Source organism: Populus nigra, chromosome 6, assembly GCF_951802175.1.
Source record: "Populus nigra chromosome 6, ddPopNigr1.1, whole genome shotgun sequence".
Classification (NCBI taxonomy): Eukaryota; Viridiplantae; Streptophyta; class Magnoliopsida; order Malpighiales; family Salicaceae; genus Populus; species Populus nigra.
Window position 1 is genome coordinate 8400687 of NC_084857.1, and position 22353 is coordinate 8423039.

A 22353-nucleotide genomic window follows, 5' to 3' on the forward strand; every position below is an offset into this window, starting at 1 on the left:
AAAAAATAAAACCTTTTGGGGTTCGTGTTAGCTGTGGCAAGGTATTGTTCTTGTTATAAGAAGCGCTAGGAGAAGTTTGCCCGTCTCCTAAGGATGGTGGTGATGTGATCAGTGGCGTCAGCGTGTTACGTCAATGCATGGCGTGTCTTTATGAAGAGTTGCCACGTGATATTCTTAGCTGCTGGGTGGTGAGCTTTTGACTAGTACAAGCAATACTACACGAGATTAACGAGGCATCACTTGGGAATGATGCTGATATTTTTGTCCACAAACGAACTAAATTTGAATGGTATATTAAAAGAAGCTTATTGTATATATTGGGTGTTATGGAGAATACAGTTATTGTATATATTGGGCAGAGATTCTTCATAAAAGGTTAGTGACAAGTATTGTGCCCGCCAACTAAGTAGAATAGATACAAGTAGCGAGAAGCTTTTTTTTTTTTTAAAAAAAAAAAGAGGCATGCTTGCAACGCACAAATTAGAGTGACATACACGTGAGATGTCAAGATTTTTACAGGCATTGAGCTTTACAACGCAATGAGTTCTGTGTAGTGAGAGGGTTTGTGAGATGGAGGGTGCTGAATATTAGATAATTTTCACGCCTCGCCTGTATGTCAGGTTAAACTAATTTTTTATATATATAAAAAATATTTAAATGTTACCCGAAATATGAGATCATAATAATCTGATATAAAGTTAATCAATATAAATTATGATATTCAATTTTCAATTATTTAAATGTTGAATGATAAAATTAAAAAAAATAATTAAAAAACAAAAAAATAACTAGAGTCAACTATGGTTTATTTGTCAAATCTGCGACTTGGATAATGAGACTAGGATAGCTCCATAGAAAATGGATTGAACAAAATTACGAAGTCCACTTCTCAATCAATCTACTGTTGAATGATGAAATTGAAAAAAAATAATTAAAAACATAACTCAATTCAATATGGGTTAACTCATCAAACCATGCCCCGGTCATGATAGCAAGATAACTTTATAGAAAGCAAACCATAAAACCAATCAGAGTCAACCTAAGTTCCCATATAAAACTTGTGACCTAGATTATAGACTCGGATTGCCAAATAAAAAAAACTAAAATAAATTCTGAAATTTAATTTCCAATCAACTTGTTGTTGAATGGTGAAATTAAAATAAAAGAATCAATATAAAAAAAACATGATAAAACAACCCGAGTCAACTCAGATTAACTCGTAAAACTCATGATCTGGTTCATAAGAACGAGATAATGTTATAAAAAACAAACCAATAAATCATAAAAGTGAATTCCTAATCAATTCAATGTTGAAGATTAAAATTAAAAAGAAAAGGTTCTCGACCGATTTAACTTATTAAACCTGCAATACGAGACATGATATTACAATAACCATATAAAAACTAAAACACAATAAATTATAATATCTAATTTACAAATAAAATAAATGTTTAAAATAAAATAAAAAAATAAAAAAATATATATATTTATGTAGGTTCGGGAAAGCAACACCGCTTTTAGATTTTATTTTTTTTAATTTTTATTTTAACGTCTCGACTTGTTTGAAGTCAATATTTACAGTGATTGTATGATGATCTTGTTATCTAAATTTGCGCCACGTCATCCATACTTGGATGGTAGAATTAGAGCCGAGCCAAAGAAACTAGGCTAAAAGAGAAGGAAAAAAAAATGGGGTCAAAGAAAAATTGCTTTTTAAAATTAGCACGCTCCAACTTGTTATCAAAGATTAATAAAGAAATAATCGTGTCTTACTCTAAGATTACCGAATCAATTTCTAAAATGCATTCTAAAAATAAAACATCAAATTATCATAATATATATATCCATCTTTACATGGTCCAAAATCTCATCTTAAGAATCACGAAGGGTAACTCAACTAGTCAGACTTAAAATTTACTTTTAAATAGTCATGAGTTTGATTTTTCTCAGGAGTCATGGAAGGCTTACATGTTTGTTAACTTCAGAGCATGTGAAATTAGTTGAAATACATGAAAACTAATTCGAGCACCCATATCTATCTAAAAAAAATAATCTCTCGTTGAGCGAAACTTTTCATCGGTCCCATTTATTTGTTGCGAATCAAGAAATATAACATGAATTATACATAATTAATTAAATAATTTTATTTTTTTAATGGCAAGTTCGAACGTGTACATATATAAATTCTCTTTAAAATAAAAATTACTTTAATGTTTTAAATCTTTCTTTATTATAAAATGGTTTTGAAGGAAAAGTTTGCTTGATATTAATTTAAACAAAGTTTGATAAAAGTATTAATGAAGATAAACTAAAATGCCTGATTCGTGATTCTTTTAATGTATAGGATCGAATTGATAAAATATATAGATTTGGGATTTAATTGAGAACACAGGTAGTATGCAGGTCAGAGATTGAATTTATATTTCTCCAATCTCTTTCTTGTTTTTTTATAGTTCAATTAATCCATGCACATATGCATGCGGGTTAATCTTATAACAATAATCACAATATCTTTCAGACCCGAATCTAAAAGAATTGAAATTCAGAAAGTACTTCAGCCCTAACCTGAAAAACTCAATTTATTTCCAGAGTCCCAGTGAAGCTAGTTTCTTCACTTCTTTATTGCTTTAAATAAACACACGTTTTAGTGCCAAGCCTTTAAAGCTTAGATGCGTGGATGGATTTTAAGATTGTATTTGAGATTGTTTTTTAAAATGATTGTTTTTTAAAATAATACTTTTTTAATTTTTAAAAATTATTTTAACATCAACACAATAAAATTATCTCAAAATACAAAAAATAATTAATTTAAAATTCTAATATTTTTAAAAATATTTTTAAAATACAAAAACAAACATTTTATTAAATAGTATTTGCGTGTTAACCTCCTAAGTCCTACCAATACAGGTGCTTCAAAATGGACAGCAATACTACTGGTCTCGGCCTATCGTTTTTGTGGTGCTCGAGCTTTGTCCTTTATTCTTTTATTCACGGATTTCATTCCCACCGGCCACCACACGAATGGGGTTCTAAGTTCTTTTTTTTTTTTTTTTTCTCTTGCTTTCAGTGGGGGTAATGATCTGAGATTCAAGTGTAATTCAATTCCTAAAAAATAATCAAAAGTATAAAGTAGATTATCTAATTTGTTACAGTAATGTTTTTTAGAATTAGTATTAAAAACAATATTCTAGAAATATCCTCAATAAAAGGTATAGAATTCTTTTAAAATATTGATTTGAAATGGAATTCAATTCCTAAATAATAACCAAAAGCAATTCAAAAAGGTGAATCCTCTCATTTGCTACATTAATTCCTCTTGAAATTGATATTAAAACAATATTCTAGAAATATCCTCAACAAGGGTTTATAATTCTTTTAAAAGTATAGATGGTGGAATTCAATTCTTAAATAATATTCAAAAGCAAATCAGATAATTCCTCTTAAAATCGATATTAAAAACAATATTCTAAAAATATCCTCAATGGGAGGTTTAGAATTCTTTTAAAAGTATTTATTTGAATTCTAAATAGAATTCAATTCTTAAATAATAACTAAAAGGAAATCAGAGTGGTATCTTCTAATTTGCTACGATAATTCTTTACACAAATTCTGTTTTTTACAAGACTTTTCACCGTCTCTTTCCCTCTTTAACCGCAACACACAACGGTAATGAACAAGAGCATAAAATGTGCAAAGTTTAGCGCCGATGCTTCGGGGGCTCCCATGAAAATGGGTCAAGATGGAATAAATGGACGCCGGTAGTTTGCAAGAATAAGAGTTATGCTGAGCAAGGCCCAATTTCGCCTGGTCGAGGCCTAAGCCTAGATCGCGGGCCTGACTTCAGCCATGTAATCCTTTTCATCTCAAGAGAAATACGCAGGCTTGACAATATATAAACCAGGGTATTCGGTTTTTCTTTCTTCTCTTTAACTGTCAAAATCTGATTGAAAGGAGCGTCGTTGAAATTCCTGAAACCGTCTTGGAACTCAATTCTTTTGAATCCCAGCCAACATTGAAATACTTTATGAACATGCAGAGTCACAACTAAAAACAGCCACAGCCACCTATCCAAACAAAAGTCAATCTAAAAATCGCAGGTGTACCAGAAGGTTACTTGCAGCTCAGATCTAGCTATAGCCAAAATCTTCCCTCTCTCGCACTTATCCAACGGTAACTATGTGCGTGTGATGTGCTTGCAGACAAGTATACGATTGCTGTATTCCTGTCAGTTTTGCAGGTGATACACTGATTGATTTGATTTTTTCCTCAGATATTTTCACTGCTCGTACTTGTAGCTTATGAAAATGAGTGATTCAAAAGCAAGCATCCAAAGCGAATCTCCATGGCATACTGAAACAGTTATATGAGAGGCCTTTTTAGGGGTAGCTAGGTTTCGGGGCCAAATTAAAAAAAAAAAAAAAATTAGCAAGGGAACAAAAGTTTAAATTTATTAATTTTAAAGTTAAAATTTATAAGAAAATAAAATTCTGACCCCCGCCTCCGCCCCTGCCTTTTCTACGCCGATAATATAGAAAAGTAAGAGTGATGGAGAGAGTGACAATATCTGTGAACGGTCACGAGGCGGTATAATATCATCAGTCTTGTCAGCTTCTTATAGTCTGTCTCATTTTCGTTTCGTTTTTTAATTTAAGAAGCTACAATAATTGATAATGAACATGTCGACTTAGCTGAAATATTTGGATTGAATTCTGTTTACTTTCACACTTAAAAGAGGAAGTCAGTTATAGTGTAAAATTGTTTGTATTGCGTATCAATTGTTAAAAACATTTTATTTGTGTTTTTATTTTAAATAATATTTTTTAAATTAATATTTTTATTTCAAAATAATATCTTTATTTTAAATTAATATTTTTTAATGTTTTTAATATCAAAAATAATTTTTTAAAAATAAAAAAATATTATTTTAATATAATTCCAAATAATTTTTTTTTAATCGAACATTAACACAGTTTCATAACCCTCAGCCGTCCACACCCCCACGCTTTCAGCAACCTTGAAGGCTACAATTTAATGCCGCTACTAAAAAACCTGACAATTGCTCTAATTTGAACCAGGGTTTCTTGTCCAATTTGGATGGTCCGTCCCAGTCCAAATCCAACGCCACGAGATCTATTTGCTGATAAAAATGGTTTTTTTAATTAAATAAATGTATCCTATTTACATAGAGCTCTTATCTTATCTTCTAATCATACGTGTTGGTATATTATTTCTTGAAAAATGGTAAACAAATAACAATAAAAAATATCAAGAAATCACAGAATCATGATTTTAACGCGAGATGTTACGTGAGTCTCTATGATAGATCGACCCGTGTGTATTCTTGATTTTTTAAAAAACACAGCTGTTGCTGCTTACAATCATAATGTGTAATAATTATCCCAAACAGGCCGAAGCTAGTTACCACAGTCGAAACCAAATGGGGCCAAAAATTACGGAGAAAAAAATGTGACCTTCAATTTTAGGGTGCAATGGCCCACGGACCTTCATCATCGTCACATGGCAGTGATGGCCTCATGCCTCGAATCACAGTCCATGGTCCTGCCTCGCATGTTGGTGCTGAACGCTCTTCCCTCACTTTTCATGGGCTCTGAACACTAAACAGTCTCTCAAGTAGGTCCTTAAAAAGAGCCTCCTACCCGCTACTCACACTACTACCAGTCAGTTTAGTTACAATGTTTTCTTCTGCTAGTTCTTTCCTTTCTCTGTCTTTCTTTAATTATCTTCTCCTTTTGCTCCTATGTTTCCATCTAGTAAACTCATCTTCTACACCCACCAAAATTGGCAATGGCTACCGTCTCATCTCCCTTGAAGAAACCCCTGATGGAGGCATTGGTGGCCTCCTCCAAGTCAAGGAAAGGAACAACATCTACGGTCCTGATATCCCCCTCTTGCAGCTCTATGTCAAGTAAGCTCCTTTACTATCACTTGCATGTTTGTCACGTCCATGACCCTCACTGCACCTAACTCTAAATTAACGAATAACATTATTAAACTTGTACAGGCATGAAACACAAGATCGTTTAAGGGTCCATATTACTGATGCAGAGAAGCAGAGATGGGAAGTGCCGTACAATCTCTTACCAAGAGAGCAAGCACCAGCAATGAAGCAAACAATAGGGAGATCAAGAAAGAACCTAATAACAACAGTTAAAGAATACTCAGGCGCTGAGCTAATTTTTAACTACATAGCAGACCCTTTTAGTTTTTCTGTTAAGAGAAAATCAAATGGGCAGACCCTTTTCAATTCAAGCTCTGATGGGTCAAGCTCATTTGGTGTAATGGTGTTTAAAGACCAGTACTTGGAGATATCCACACAGCTGCCAAATGATGCTTCATTGTATGGTCTTGGAGAGAACACACAGCCACATGGCATTAAGCTATTCCCTGGGGATCCATACACTCTGTATACAACTGATATCTCAGCCATTAATCTTAATGCTGATTTGTATGGGTCCCATCCGGTGTACATGGATCTTAGGAACGTCAAGGGTCAGGCTTACGCTCATGCTGTGCTGTTGTTGAATAGCAATGGCATGGATGTGTTCTACAGAGGGACTTCTTTGACGTACAAGATTATTGGGGGTGTTTTTGACTTCTACTTCTTTTCTGGGCCCTCTCCTCTTGCTGTTGTTGATCAGTATACCTCGTTGATTGGCAGACCAGCTGCAATGCCTTACTGGGCTTTTGGTATGATCCTATTCTTCACTGTTTTTCCCTTTAGTTTCATTGCATTTTCTCACCACCAGCTTGTTTATGTTTTTTTTTTTTTGTTTTATTGATATAATAAGGTGTAGGTGATTATTTAGAAGGATAAACATGCCCTTTAATGCTGTCTGCCACATGTGTTACTGATAATAGCGTGTGTGGCAGGTCGATATTTGCAACTATAACAGTGGTACCTCCCTCACTTTGTGTTTGAGGTCTAATGATTGTGCTTGATTCGATTTGTTCTGTCTCGTGAATGGGATTTTTTTGACATTATAATGGAATTTACCTATCCAGTAGTGTGATAACACTAATATTCACAGTGGGAAGTCTAGAATACCAACATTATAATATCAGTGCCCGGTGAGAACTTTAAGGATAGCAACACCACCGTTCACAATAAGTGGCAGTCAAATACATTTCGTTTCTGGCTCTTTTTGTCTAGTCATGATACCACAAGTTAAAGATCTTACAGTGACCATGTTTTGTGTAAACATGCTCTTAGTTTAATTAATTAATAACAGTGTCAATCTCTTTGGTCAAATCACCGAAGGAGGATGATTGAGATGTCTAGACAATTAGGACCGGCTGGTTGGCGTGGGATGTGGGCAAAGTTTGATCGACGATGTTATGTCTATTGGCTGCGTAAGAGATGGACACTCGTGTTATTGCATGACAGGGATGTTATTGCTCTTTTTTTTAAAATTTGGGTTAGGTGGGGTTGGTCCATCATATACTTAACTTCATTGTGATTCTAAATGCTTTCACCTATCGAAACTATTTTGTAATTCACTGGAAACAACTTTAAGTGTATATATATATATATATATAATTAAAATGATATTTTCACTATTGATCCACTGATAAGGTTGTTGAGAATCTTTAAAAAATTTATACTAAGCTTGAATTCGCGTGGGTGCTCATATAAGGATAAAATGATTAATGTGCTAGTTATTTATACTTTTATTAAAGAAAAAGGTTAAAAGTGACAAAGGGTCACTCAAAGCTGCTTTATTTTGGGTTTTGTGATCTATGTACTTTTTTATAAGATAGCATGACCAATTTCTAGAGAACACGTAAAGGGGATAATTAAGGCTTCTAGGAGCCCTAATTGAGGTTTCATGGGAGCATTCGACCCAAACCCAAATGGAAATCTATTTGGGTCTTGGATGTCGGGTGATCTATATGGTTCATCATGGCTTTAGACCCGTATTTCCTACAAATCTAATATGGGTCTTGTGATCGGGGTGTCGACCTCAAGTCCATTATCCACGCTCCTGATAAAGATAAAGAAAGAGTGGTCTTACTTCCCATATCCCGCATTTGAAATTTTCTTCTTTCTAGCTCAACTTTGCAAGCCAAAAATCCTAGACCTTTTTTCGCTAATGTTTTCTGCAAAGAGACCACTGGACCCCAGAAGGCACTACTATCCAATCCGCCTTGCAGAGCATGCGGTCCTCCAGAAACTTGTCCTTCCTACATGAAGTGGAAAACCTTCATTCAATCTCCAATCTTTTCACATTGCTGTGATAATTATATGCGTGTCCCACATGATTGCCCTTAGGTGGCGGGGAATGTATAATATTGTTCTGTTGTTTTTCCCACGGCATTATGAAGATTCTCATGTCGGTAGCTGAACCATCGAAACATAAGACAGGCATGCTATAGCTATCTAGGAGAAATTGCGAGGGGACAAAAAAATTATAGGAGAAAATCTGAAATTTTCCTTTGTTGTAGTATCTTTTATGTGATTCTGCGGCTTCTCGTTTGCTTAATTACTGAGGCCACTTTTTAGCTTAAAATGGTTCTTGATAAGACAACGGAGATTTGATAAAAAGAATTATCAGCATACCTGTAGTTGAATTTGAGCAGGATACATTTATCATGTTTGAGCTGCTGAATTTGAATCATGATGTAAACAACTTATGTTAAAGTATATTGTAGTTCAAGAACAGATAAGAAAATTTCTTGAAGTAGTTTAATGAACACGATTGAAAAAGCTTTAGGTGTCAGTTTGTCTTTATTTCATGAACTAAAATAATGTTGTGACTCAAGTAACTATATCTTCGAACTATTTTCATGGTAATTATATCAGGCCTGACTCATAATTCAGCCAAAGGCTCAGATCATAGGTTAGGTGAGTTTACCATGTCAATCAAAACAAGTTTTATTTTTTATTTTTTTAAAAAAAAACTATGTTTCATTGCAAAATAAAATAAAAAAGATAATCAAATCAGGTTTTCAGTCAAATCTGATTGACTTTTCTTTAACATCTTGATGGTCGGTTGGGTCTGGTCCGACCTCCGAGCAAGTTTAATAATTGTGGCTTTTTCTCTGTTTTTGCGAATTACATGACAGAATGTAAGTATATCATCCATTCAAGCATAGATCCCAGTGCTTCCTGATTTATTTATCATGGAATTTTTAGCTATTGAAAACTTCAAATTCAATTCAATATTTTTTTCGGTTGCTATTGAATCTAACCAAAGAATCACAATCTAAACGCTGGGAAACATCATTCAGCTAATCATGTGATTCTGATGTTAACAGGGTTCCACCAGTGTAGATGGGGTTACCATAACCTGTCTGTGGTTGAAGATGTTGTCGAGAACTACAAAAGGGCTCAAATCCCGCTTGACGTCATCTGGAACGATGATGATCACATGGATGGCCACAAGGACTTTACCCTCAACCCCAATAACTATCCCCGCCCAAAGCTCCTCGCATTCCTAGAAAAAATACATAGCATTGGGATGAAGTATATTGTCCTTATTGATCCTGGAATTGGTGTGAATTCCAGTTATGGTGTGTACCAAAGAGGCATTGCCAATGATGTGTTTATCAAGTATCAGGGTGAGCCCTACCTAGCTCAAGTTTGGCCTGGAGCTGTTAACTTTCCTGACTTTCTCAATCCAAAAACTGTTGAATGGTGGGGTGATGAAATTCGTCGATTCCATGAACTCGTCCCTGTCGATGGTCTTTGGATTGACATGAATGAAGCTTCAAATTTTTGTTCGGGACTGTGCAAAATCCCAAAGGACAAGCAGTGTCCAAGTGGAACTGGACCAGGTTGGGACTGTTGCTTGGATTGCAAAAACATAACAGAAACAAGATGGGATGATCCGCCTTACAAGATAAACGCTTCAGGATTGCAGGTTCCAATAGGGTACAAAACCATAGCAACCAGTGCAGTTCACTACAATGGTGTTTTGGAGTATGATGCTCATAGCATATATGGATTCTCTCAAGCCATTGCTACCCACAAGGCCCTTCAAGGCCTTGAAGGCAAGAGGCCATTTATATTATCACGCTCCACTTATGTTGGATCAGGCAAATATGCTGCTCACTGGACCGGTGATAACAAAGGCACTTGGGAGGATTTGAAATATTCTATTTCTACTATGATAAATTTTGGTATTTTTGGGGTACCGATGGTTGGATCAGATATATGTGGCTTTTATCCTGCACCCACAGAAGAGCTTTGCAACAGGTGGATCGAGGTGGGTGCTTTCTATCCCTTCTCTAGGGATCATGCGAACTATTATTCCCCAAGGCAGGAGCTTTATCAATGGGACTCAGTAGCCAAATCCGCTAGAAATGCACTTGGCATGAGGTATAAGATTCTTCCTTATCTGTACACACTGAATTACGAGGCTCATACCACCGGGGCCCCAATTGCCAGACCACTTTTCTTCTCATTCCCAGATTACACTGAATGTTACGGGTTGAGCACTCAGTTTTTGCTTGGAAGTAGCCTCATGATATCTCCGGTGCTTGAGCAAGGAAAATCACAGGTTAAAGCACTCTTTCCTCCTGGTAGTTGGTACAACATGTTCGATATGACACAGAGCATTACATCAGAAGGAGGGCAGTACGTTACTCTTGATGCACCCTTGCATGTAGTTAATGTGCATTTGTATCAAAATTCAATCCTACCCATGCAACAGGGTGGGTTAATTTCTAAGGAAGCCAGAATGACACCTTTTACGCTTTTAGTCAGCTTCCCTGCAGGCGCTACTGATGGAAAAGCCGCAGGGAAACTTTTCCTTGATGACGATGAGCTCCAAGAAATGAAACTGGGAAGCGGATCTGCAACATATGTAGATTTCTATGCAACTGTAAGTGAAGGAACTGTAAAATTGTGGTCAGAAGTTCAGGAGAGCAAGTTTGCTTTGGACAAGGGTTGGAAAATTATCAAGGTAACAGTGTTGGGATTGGGTGGAAGCGGAGCACCATCTTCCCTGGAGTTTGATGGGAAGCCAGTGACTGGTGCTTCAAACATCGAGTTAAGCTCATTAGAGCAGACATATATTACGAACCTAGAAGTTGGTGATGCAAAGAAGAAGATAATGATGGTAGAAGTTGATGGTTTAGAAATTCCTGTTGGCAAAAACTTTGCTGTGTCCTGGAAAATGGGGGTCAGTGGTTGAGCATTCAAAAGGTTCATTACATGTATTTCGGATTACGTATTGAATTACATGTATTTCGGATTACGTATTGAAATGGTAATATTCCATCTAATTAGATTGTTGATGCATTTCAAGTTTTTTGTCAGGGTTCTAGTAGAGGAGATGAGCTAAGCTATGCTCATCCTTTTCCATGAAAAACAATTCACAGAAAGTAAGTTTATATCTCACTGCTTTGTTAGAGCATTTTCAATGATATTGTAGCTTAAAATGAAGCAATGCAATCTCAAGTTCCTTGGAGTAATAATGCTGCTTTTGGATTTCTGGATTTGTATTCTTGTTCTATAAGGATAGATATGGTCTTGGTTTGGTTGACGGCTCTCTCCTTTCGCCCAAATTCTGTGTCAAAAAAGTTTTTTTTGTGGGTTTGCACCGCGGGATAAAACTAAAATCTGGCTCAGGTTTGGGCCTGGGGGCATGACTTGGATGCCAAAATTACACGAGTTTTACGGGATATTGCAGTTCAGGATCCAGCAATGTGAGGCCTGTGATCTGACAAGATAAAAATATTAATTTTATTTTCTAAGTATAAAAGGGTTCATGAAAAAAAGTAGATAAAAATAATAATTTTATTATTGTTATCGTCGTCGTCTCATTATATGGAACTGACAGTGATCCTTTGAACTGCACCATAATGGTGGCCGCGGTTCATCAAATTAATATTGTATTTAATTCGATAAAATATATTTTAACCAGAATTGGATTTTATTTTTAACGTTAACTTAGGCTGTTAGTCTCTTAGATTTGTTAAAAACGGTACAGAACCTTCTTGGCGGACTTTCTCACTGGGTTCAGTGATCTGTGTCCATAGCTTAGCCCGTCCAGGACGAAATTCCAGATTATTATGCACCCCAAAAATTAACGAAAAGAAGTCATGCATAAAAGTCAAAAAGTCGCCATTTTAAATGCAAAATTTTACTTAAATATCAATTGGCTGCGCAATACATTTGGTTAGGCTGCCCAGTAGGTACGTTTGGTTATTGTGGCGAGAGATGACACATAGAAGACAAGATAGAATAAAAATTAAATATAAAATTATGTTTGACATTAATATATAAAATATAATGATTATTTTGGATTATATTTGATTATAGGTAAATAAGATATAATAAAATATATATATATAAATGATCTGACTTTTAACACCTATTCAAACAAATAATTATATATTTTTTTTAATTTAGTTTATATTAAATATTAAAATTAATGATGTTATGGTAGTCTAGTTATAAAATTCGGGCTAGCTTAGGAGTCGATTAACACATAATCTGGGACTGATCTAAATATAAAAAAAAATAAAAAAATAATTGATTTAGTCTCATTAATTGAAAAACTTTAGTGAATTCATAATTATAATTATAAATGAAGATAAATTGAGGCCACTCTCAAGTTTAAGTTTTAGGTTGGGAGGGTAAACAATTTTATTTATTTATTTATTTTTATAGAAATGAATCAAAACAAATGACATTGTCTTGTCTATATTTTTTAAAAAATAAAATCACGAGTTGATGATTTGGTTTTACTGCCGGACACCAGATTACCGGAGTTCTCACATGCCACTTCTATTAAAATGTGCTATTTAAAAATAAAATAAAATAAAAAAACTAGGTTGTCAAAACATTTTCCCAACCATGCTTGAAATAAAAAGCATCCACTATCTCCACGCACAAATGGAGAAAGTAAAAAAAAAAAAAAAGTTACTATTAAACTCGACTCCTTTCGATGTGGCCCTTCAACTTTTATCATCACCATTAGGCGGGACACGTATCGAGTCCTTTAGGCGGGAAAGTGAGGTCACTAGGCTCCACTTCGGCGCTTGTGGCGGGAACCGAAGCGACCTTTCTCTGTCTACACATCACCTCTTGCGTCAACCACTTGTTTTCCTCTCCACGGGCACAGGCGAGCTTAATGCATGGATCATACATGTGATGTTCATGGTTACATATGTATGCATGTTAGTTGAGATTTTGTTATTTTTTATAAAGGTCACGTGATTTATTTTTTTTAAAAGGAACATTGAAGGTCACCTGACCCGGTGATGCGTGTTCATGTATTGATAATAAAAAAAAATATTTACTTTTTTATTTTTAATTAGATTGAGGAATCATGACAAAAAAACATTTTTTGAAAAAAATATAGTAATAAAAAATCAAGAACTATACTATATATTTTTGTTAATAGAGTTTAAGTTATTTATACTCTAACAACAAAAATAATTGAAGAGATTCTCACTATGTACTTGCTCTTATTTAGGTGATGGGATATGTACAGCTGGATTTGATCGTTGCTATTCCTGATGTGGACACCAACACGTGCTGGGTGCGTGCTCCTCTGAAAATACATCTCCTTTAATAAATGAATTTAAATAATAGCTAATTGTTTTCCATGCTCCAAACCAGAATACTCTGGGCTCTTCACCCCACGACCTTGCAAAGAAATAAGGATATTGTAGATCTTGTCCTCTTGCTTTGACTCTTTTCAAGTATTTCATAGGACAGGTATACAGTATTCTGGCTTCCTCCGAAGATATTCTGGTACGTATCAAGACCATGAAAATTCAATTTAAATATGTACATATGGGATCGTATGTATACATTTTATGATCCCAGGATAAATAGAAGTGTGGATTAACTGAAGGGTGGATTTAGATTTACAGTTTTGAGAACATAGTACCTACTGTTTTTTAGTTTTTTTAAAAAAATATGTATAATTTTAAAAAATATTAAATTAATATTTTTTAGTATTTTTTATGTTATTTTAATGTAATGATATAAAAAATAAAAAAAATATTTTAATATATTTTTAAATAAAAAAAATATTTTACACCACATTAACAAATACATTTTTATTAACTTAAGTCACAAGAAAAAACATTGGCTCGGGGAGTCCTTGTGTAGAAAAAACAACCTCTCTAATCTAATCAAGTGTGGCAGTCACGTGCTCTACTTGTCCATCACAGAAAGTGTTAGGTAGCCGTTTCTTGTTTGAAATCATATTTTTTAAAAATTTAATATTTTTATAGTTTTAATGTGTTTATATTAAAAATAAATATTTGTAGGTGTAATAACAATTTTTTCAAAATATTTTTAATTTTAAAATATATTAAAATTATTTTTTATAATAATACATCAAAACAATATAAAAAATTTTTAAAAAAAAACACCACACGGATTCATGGGGGATGCAAGAGCCCTTTATCCAGACTTTATTCAGTTTTTGTGACTTAACTGTAGACGAATTGTTGATCAGAAAAACAGTATTGTGTTATCCTAGTAATACAATTTAGATCGATCAAAAGAGAAAACAATAACGCAAATTGGTATGCATTGTCCACGGCCGTCTGCCTAGTTATACCAGTCGATCGCTGCGGCGGCTGGCGCCGATCACTTGTAATTTTGTATTTATGAAACGGTTTACACTAACTGGCTGTTTTGTTGTGCATGCGACTCGTTTCATTGTTTACTCTTTTGTTCGCCGTCTTTTTTCAAGGATTTTTTTTTTAATTCTCGTCCATTAAACTTTATTTCCTTTTATTCCGATCCTTACAAGTTATTGCATGATTTTTGTGTAGAATTTTGATTTTTGCGCGTCATCTTGTGTATATGTTATGAAAAATATTATTTTTACATTGTGTTACAAGATACAGTTATAGGGTACGTAATGTAAACAACAATAATTGAAATTGACAAAAAAAGAAGAAGAAGACAGGTTGCATTTTTGTATTGGTATTATTCATCGAGCAAACTGTCTATACTTTGATCCATGTTATACGCAAAGTTTACATTTCACTTATAAAACTCTATTTATATATATATATATATATATATATATATATATATATATATATATATTTCGGTCCATTAAGTTTTAGAAAGGAGAGATAAAAGTCATCGAAAATAAAAAGTTCTCAAACAACCATGTATTTACAACAAAAGGCTTCAAATTCGGTATTGATGGTTCCTCTCGGGAGAGAAGCAGAATTAATGTGTTTTTAGGCTTTAATGATGCGGAAAAAAATAGATTGGGATTCAAAGAACTATTTTGACTTCTTTTAATTTTAAGTTTTTAAATCAATTATAACATATCTTGTAGTTGAAAATAAGATTTTGAAGGTCTATTGAATGTTTTTTATATGTATAGCTTTTGTGGTGAAAGAATTTAAACTTATAATATTGGATTTCTAAACTCGAAATCTGACTCTTCAACCACCATAGGGATTGGTAATGACATGTTTTTTGCATGTTTAGTTCTAAAGTATTTTTAAAAAAATTTAGTTTCTATTTTAATCGCTCCCTTGTGAATTTTCACATTTTAGCCTTGTAATTTTTTTTTTTTTATGGTGTGGTCCATGAATTTCACTTTAAAGAGAGTTTCATTTGGGTCTATTTTAATATTTATCTTGTATGAAAAATCAAATCGGGCTTTGGGGTTTTTTTTTAATCAGGTTAATTTTTCATTTTTTAATTGATTGGATTGTGATTTAATACCGGGAATGAGTTTTTTTATGCCCCGTTATGTTTCTTAGTTGTTTTTGTATAAAAAAAAAGGTGTAAAAATGGGTTTTACACCTTAAAAAAGTGCCTGTTATTTTTAATAAAATGCGGTGTTTTACCTATCATTTTTCTTTTTTAAAAAATAGACGGGGCATTCACCCCTAAAAAAACAAAAGTTATAAAACAGGTTTAGGTAGAGGGCTACCCTAGCCCCATGCACCTTCCCTAGATCTACATGTCTTGACTTTTTTATTTATATTTATTTTTGTTATTAAGTTTTTTTATTTCATCCTATAATATTTTATTTATTTTAAACCGGGCTACATATTTTCCTTGGCTTGATATACGTGTGTTTATCATGATTTGAAATAAATACTTTAATATTTAGTTGGTGTTTAAATTTATAAACTTCAATTTTTTTTGTCTTGTACTTAAATAAAAACCGGTTTAAAAGGGAACAAAGTTATTAAAACAAGTCCATCACTCATGTATTATATAACTAAATTAAAAATAATTTAATTTTTTAAACACATGGAAATTCATCATCTTACAAAACCTAGATACATTTAATATCAGTCATCTCAGTATTTTAAAAATAAAATCATGTAATTTTAGAATTTAGGTTCATTTTTTCTGAGTTCAAAAAATTAGTTGCAGGCAGACTCTTTTTTTTTATCATTGAAGTTTTTTTAGGGGTTATATCTCGAAACCTGGGTAAACATTTTTTTTTCTCAATTCAATTTTTTTTTGTTAGACAGCCCGCCACCTGCCACAGTCAATTATCCAGTAACTGTAAGTAATACATGTTTTTAGTCACGTGGAAAGAGAGGCACCTAATACAACTGATTTTTCCCACAAGGCCAAATATCAGCGTTCAAGCTTGTAATTTAACTATTTGATGCTTTATTTTTTACGGTGTCAATGAAAAAAAAACTTCCGCTTTTAGAGGAAAAGCTTATGAATTCAGGCTCTGTTTATTTGCTGAATAATAATTTTTTAAAAAATTAAATTTTGGAAAGATATTTGGTTATGTTATGGAAAATAAACTGGAAAATAACTTATTAATATTTTATTTTTTTCAGGTTTATTAAAATAATGAGGAACGAATCTTACAAATAAAAAATTTAAATGGAAATGAAATTGAAAAAAATATAATTTCATAAATTATCTCAAATAAAATAAATAATAATCAAAATAATATAGATCAAATAAAAAATAAAAAAATTAAAAGATGAATAAATTAAAATAATAATAATTAAAATTTCATAAATTATTTCAAATAAAATAAGTAACAATCAAAAGAATGAGGACCAAATTTGATAGATAAAAAATTTCAATAAAAAAATGATAAGGAAAAAGCAAATAACAATTATAAAAATAATGACCAAAGTTAATATAAAAATTAAATTTTAAGAGATAAAAGTAAAAAATAAATATTCAAAACAAAATATATATAGCAATCAAAAGTTTGAGGATCAAATTTGATATAATCAGCAAATAATGACATTTTTAAATTTTTCACAATTTCCAGAAAGTTTTTTTCGTCCAAATTTTTCAGGAAAACACTTTTCTGAAAACCAAGTCAAATTTTTATTTGATTGAAAAGTGTTTTCTGTTAACCAATTTTCTTAATGGCTAATAAACACATACAAGTTTGGAAAGTGGTTTCCCGAAATACAAACACAACCAAAAGGGAAGACATTTTCCTGGAAACCAAGTGAAATTTTTGTTTGATTGAAAAATATTTTTCATTTATCATATTTTATAATAACAAACAAATATAAAAAAAATTTAAAAAGTAATTTTTTAAAAATTATATTTTGGAAAATAAATATGATATTAGTGTTTGAAAAGTGGTTTCGTACCAAAAAAAAGAAGAAGCCCGCGTGTATTAACAAACACACTAAAAAAGGTAGGCAATCAATTGTTCATTCTACCCCACTAGACGATTCCGAAGACATAAATGAAGGCCTCCATTGGAGCTTGCAGAGGCCCCACATGCCTCCCTTATGTTGCAACTTTCCTCACATAGACACATACTGTTGCACGTATTACATGCTCCAAACACTTTTTACCAACTTCATTCAATTTAGTTCTCGATTCTCTCAAAAATCTTCAATCCAGTCCTAAATTTCATCCCTCTTGCCCAATAAAGGTCTAATCTGGGAGACAAGAAAGGAGGGGAAAGGAAATAAACAAACGGCCCAGCTAGGTCAGTTTATTATAATCATGTTCGCACTGGTGAATTTAATGAGTTAACATGAGTTATTTTAATATGTTATTATTTTTTATTTAAAGAGTTATTTTATTTTTATTTTAAAATGAAATTATATTTTTATTAATTGTTTATGTTGCTTTTAAATTTTATACTTTTACTGATTATTAAGGTTACTTTTGAACCTATCTTGTCAACTAAGTCACATTGATTCAATTTTCTTGTAGTTTAATTTAAAACTCGGACTATATTAAAAATTATGTTATAAAGTTTCAAGTTTGATCTATTTGGTTATATTTAATAATATTGTCAAAAAAATTCCCCACATCCTCAATATTTTTTTCAAGTTAAGAAAAAAACATCATTGTTTTTCAAACAATGCTATCTTTAACTATTTTTTAATCAAACTAGATTAAGTTAATTTACGCCTGTTTTTTTTTTAAAAAAAAATAATATGCCCACAGTAACATTATTGTGTTTGCAATTTACAAGTGCTACTAAACATCGTGAAAGATTTTTTTTAAAGTACTTCAAGAATATACATAAGCCATCAGCTGAGTAGGATTCATCATAATGACTTGTAATATCTATAATTAATTTTAATTTATTTTTAAACAAGAATTAAATTTTTAAAAAATAAAAATACACTTTTTAATAGATTGATTAACCGCCACAGCGCTCGCTTGAAGGACTGTACTTGATTACACATTAAAGTTTGCGCAGCGAATATGCATCTAATGGTTTCCTTCACTAAATTAGATTCAATTCTTTGTGATTGTGATTTCTTTTATTACCGATGTGCGCGATCATTGGCATTCAAATGAGAGAGTATTACACGATCATCTCAAGAATGGGGCAGGGTAAAATTGTTTGTTCTAGCGGGTATCTGAAAAAATCCGACCTGTCAGGGATGGGTATAAGAGACAATGTCCCCTTGATAAATAAACAAAGATGCGGCGGGGAACATGTCCAGAGTCTCCTGTACAAAATAAACCCGGTTATATATGCGAGGCCCATAAATTATTTTAAATTATTGGCCCATATATTTATGTTAGTATTAGCCCATTACGTTTAATCCATTAGTTTGACCCAGAAGCCTCTCTGACTCTCTCTCTCTCTCTCTCTCTCTCTCTCTCTCTCTCTCTACACACACACGCATGCATCAACAGGACCTCTTGTTTTTTTTTTCCCTTTCTCGTGAATGTTCTTTATTTCTCTTCAAACCCTGGTTTATAGATTGCTCATATAATTCCTTTTATCCTGGGTAAGTTTTTTTATTCCTTTTCTAGTCGATTTATGATATTGTTTGGGGGTTTTTTCTTTACATAAGTTGTTGAAATTTTAGGGTTTAAGTGATGTTAGTTGACATGTTCGTGATCTGCTTGAATTTGTTCGTGTGTGGGTAATAATCTATGCATATGAAAATAAATTGAAATGAAATAAAAAGGAATTGACATGTAATTTTATTTACTTGACGTGTTTTGGATGAAACCTTACAGAATTTTAATATTATAAAGAAAATATGAAAACATGGAGGAATTATGTAGTGAATATCAGTATTTAATTTACGCTGACAAAAATTGTGTTGAGGTTAAAGATGATAGAATTACATGTAACCTTTTATTTTGGAAAATTATGATTTTACCCATGGATTTCGAGGGGAAAAAAATACTGTTTATGGTCATGAGTGGCGGTTTTTCATGTAGGTTTTGATAGATAATTAAGATTTATTGATGATTTATGATTAAGCACCGTTACTTAGCTTTGAGCACTCTTGCTTAGCTTTCCATACAATCATCAATTTTACATTTAAACGAGTGTGGTTATCTTTATATTAATATACTAATGTGTTTTAGGTTAATTGAAGGTGACATTGGCACATGTTAAAAGGCTATTACATATATTTGCTATGATGCTCTATCTAGCAGGAGTTTTTTATATCGGAATGTGTTGAGTGAAAATATTTAATTCCACTTTCCATTTTTATATTTAATTTTTTGACGTAAATCACTGAAAAAAAATGATTGAACCATGTTTTATATGTGCTATTAGTCAACTTAATTATATCTCATTATGTATATCTAGTATTATCTATTCATCAAGTGGTGGAAATATCATCATCATCGATATATTATTACAATCTTTTCAGGTTCATGGTGTTTGTTAGTTGATCAAGTACAACTTACCAAGATAGGTCTTACACTCCAGGCTGGCAAGCCCAACACTACTTTGGCTTACTCTTTATTATATCCACGTCGTAAATATAACATATGATGTAGTGCGTTTGTAATTATAATAGTTCATGGTTTTTTTTTTTTTGATAATAATATATATTTGGATCAGCTTATATATATTTTAATTAATTTTTCAAGATCTTAAAATTAACAATAAGATAAATTTTTAATAACCATGAGATTTATAATACTTGAACGAATAATTTTTTAAAAATAAATTAAAATTTAACTATTTAATCCTAACCTCTCCATCAGCCCCTGTTATATTCTTATGAGATGACATGTACATATACATTCACGATCCATGCTCGAGCACTTGACCGGCACACGAGGCAATGCACTCCTAGGTTCGAGCACGTGACCTGCACACAGGTCAATGCATTCTTAAGACCGCCTTGTCCACGCCAAGTCCTAGACTTGTAGATTATTTTGCCGGGATTTATAATCAAATCAATTATATAAAGATTAACCATCCCCTTGTACTGCTATATCATACATGTGTGTGTGTGTTTTTGATATCCGTTAATGAAAATTTCTTATTTCAAAATGGAATGCCCATGAAAAAAAAAATCAATGTGGTTAGGAAGTTTAGAGCAGCAAAATTTTTTATGTTATTATTTTATAATCTTGAAAATTCCATTTTGTCATTCTATAAATAAAAAAACAAGAAAAAAAAACAATTAAAAAATCAAATAAATATTTATCAAAGTTTCATCCATTCAATGACAAGATAGCTCGAAAATGTGGAATAAAATCTTGTTTATTCACATCGAGCTTCAAAGGAGCTCGTTCAAGATTATATTGTATATATAAACAATTTTTAAAATAAGTTTGTAGTTGAATCCACTACTTCATTGTTTATATTTAACTTCGTACCAATAGTCAAGTAAAATTCAATATTTTTGCATTGTGTATTATAGTATTATTGTGTTACTAAAAGACACTATTTTTTTTTGGTCATCGATGATGATCTTCAAACCCGTCCTAGGTTTGATAAAAAATAAAAATCTTTTTTTTTATTCTGAATCCGCATGTTCGGGAATGTAATTACAGTTGTTTTTTATTTAGAAATGTATCAAAATAATATTTTTTTTATTTTTAAAAAATATTTTCTATACCAACGCATCAAAATGATCTAAAATACCATAAAAATATTAATTTAAAACAAAAAAAAATTAACTTTTTTTATATTTTTAAAATAAAAAAACAAACAAAATAATAAAATGAAAAGAAAATATAACCACGCCCACCTCAAATGACTCGATCCCTAGTTGTCCCCTCCTTCCTTTTATCTTCTAACACTGTAATCATTCGCTCGTATTAAAAAAAAAGGGTTTGTCTGCATATCATCATTTTTAAATAAAATCACTTTGCAAGTAATATCTGATGGATTTATTGATGTTGCGCATTTTTTCTTGATAGAATATGTCTTATTTATGAAATGCACGGGATGATCACCCAAGCAATAAAAACATTCATGATATAAAATATATATCGATCTATTCTCACGGTCCACTTAAGGCTACAAAAAAAAAGTAGCTGGTAAATTAAAACTGAAATTGGTGTAATTTGCATAATTCTCCTAGTTTTTTTATTTATTTCTATTTTTTCGCTGTTCAACAATCTAAAATAACACCTCGCTTGCGTACAATTTTGAACCTTTTTCCTGACACGGTTTAAAAATTTCCCAAGTAGAAACAAGATTTTGGCAAACAGCCAGCACACCCTTAAAGAATATATATATATATATATAATCCAACTAATATTCTGGATTTTCTGTTTTTTTAATCAATGTCGGAATTTAAAATAAAAGTACAAAACTAGTTATATGGTCTGCTAGTGAATCGGATTGTATTTTTTTAATGAAAAAAAACAATCGTTATCAAAGCATTTTCTTGCAGCAAAAAGAAGAATTATGATTGTGAATTTAAAATTTAAAATGAACTGTTAAAGAAACTAACAAAGATTTTTATGCGCTAATAAATGTTAGCATTATCAAAATGATATTTTTAACCAATTTATATAGTTAAATAGTTGAATTAGTATAATCTGATCAATTTAATACATCCGGTCATAACTTGATTAATTTTATCAAAACAAAGTTTGACTAAAAAATTATAAATACTATTGTTTTGTTTGTTTTATAAACATCAACACGATGATATTTTAAGTGGACTCAAATTTGAAAATATAGTCTAGTTGACATGGTCGATCAAGCT

The 22353-nt window shown here is 32.0% G+C and overlaps 1 protein-coding gene across 1 annotated transcript; it reads left to right on the forward strand.

The window, feature by feature from the left end:
* Positions 1–5439: 5439 nt before the first annotated feature.
* Positions 5440–11263, forward strand: LOC133697535 (alpha-xylosidase 1-like). Its single transcript, XM_062120164.1, has 3 exons — positions 5440–5926; positions 6023–6708; positions 9277–11263. The coding sequence occupies exons 1-3, from the start codon at positions 5694–5696 to the stop codon at positions 11154–11156; spliced, it is 2799 nt and encodes a 932-aa protein (XP_061976148.1). The 5' UTR covers positions 5440–5693; the 3' UTR covers positions 11157–11263.
* The last annotated feature ends 11090 nt before the right edge of the window (positions 11264–22353 follow it).

What these genes read in the sequence shown, in the direction of transcription:
- LOC133697535 (XM_062120164.1), top strand. Translation starts at nt 5,694, where the DNA reads ATGTTTTCTTCTGCTAGTTCTTTCCTTTCTCTGTCTTTCTTTAATTAT. An exon ending in CTCTTGCAGCTCTATGTCAA is followed by an intron (nt 5,927 to 6,022) that starts GTAAGCTCCTTT and finishes AAACTTGTACAG; the next exon opens with GCATGAAACACAAGATCGTT. An exon ending in AATGCCTTACTGGGCTTTTG is followed by an intron (nt 6,709 to 9,276) that starts GTATGATCCTAT and finishes TGATGTTAACAG; the next exon opens with GGTTCCACCAGTGTAGATGG.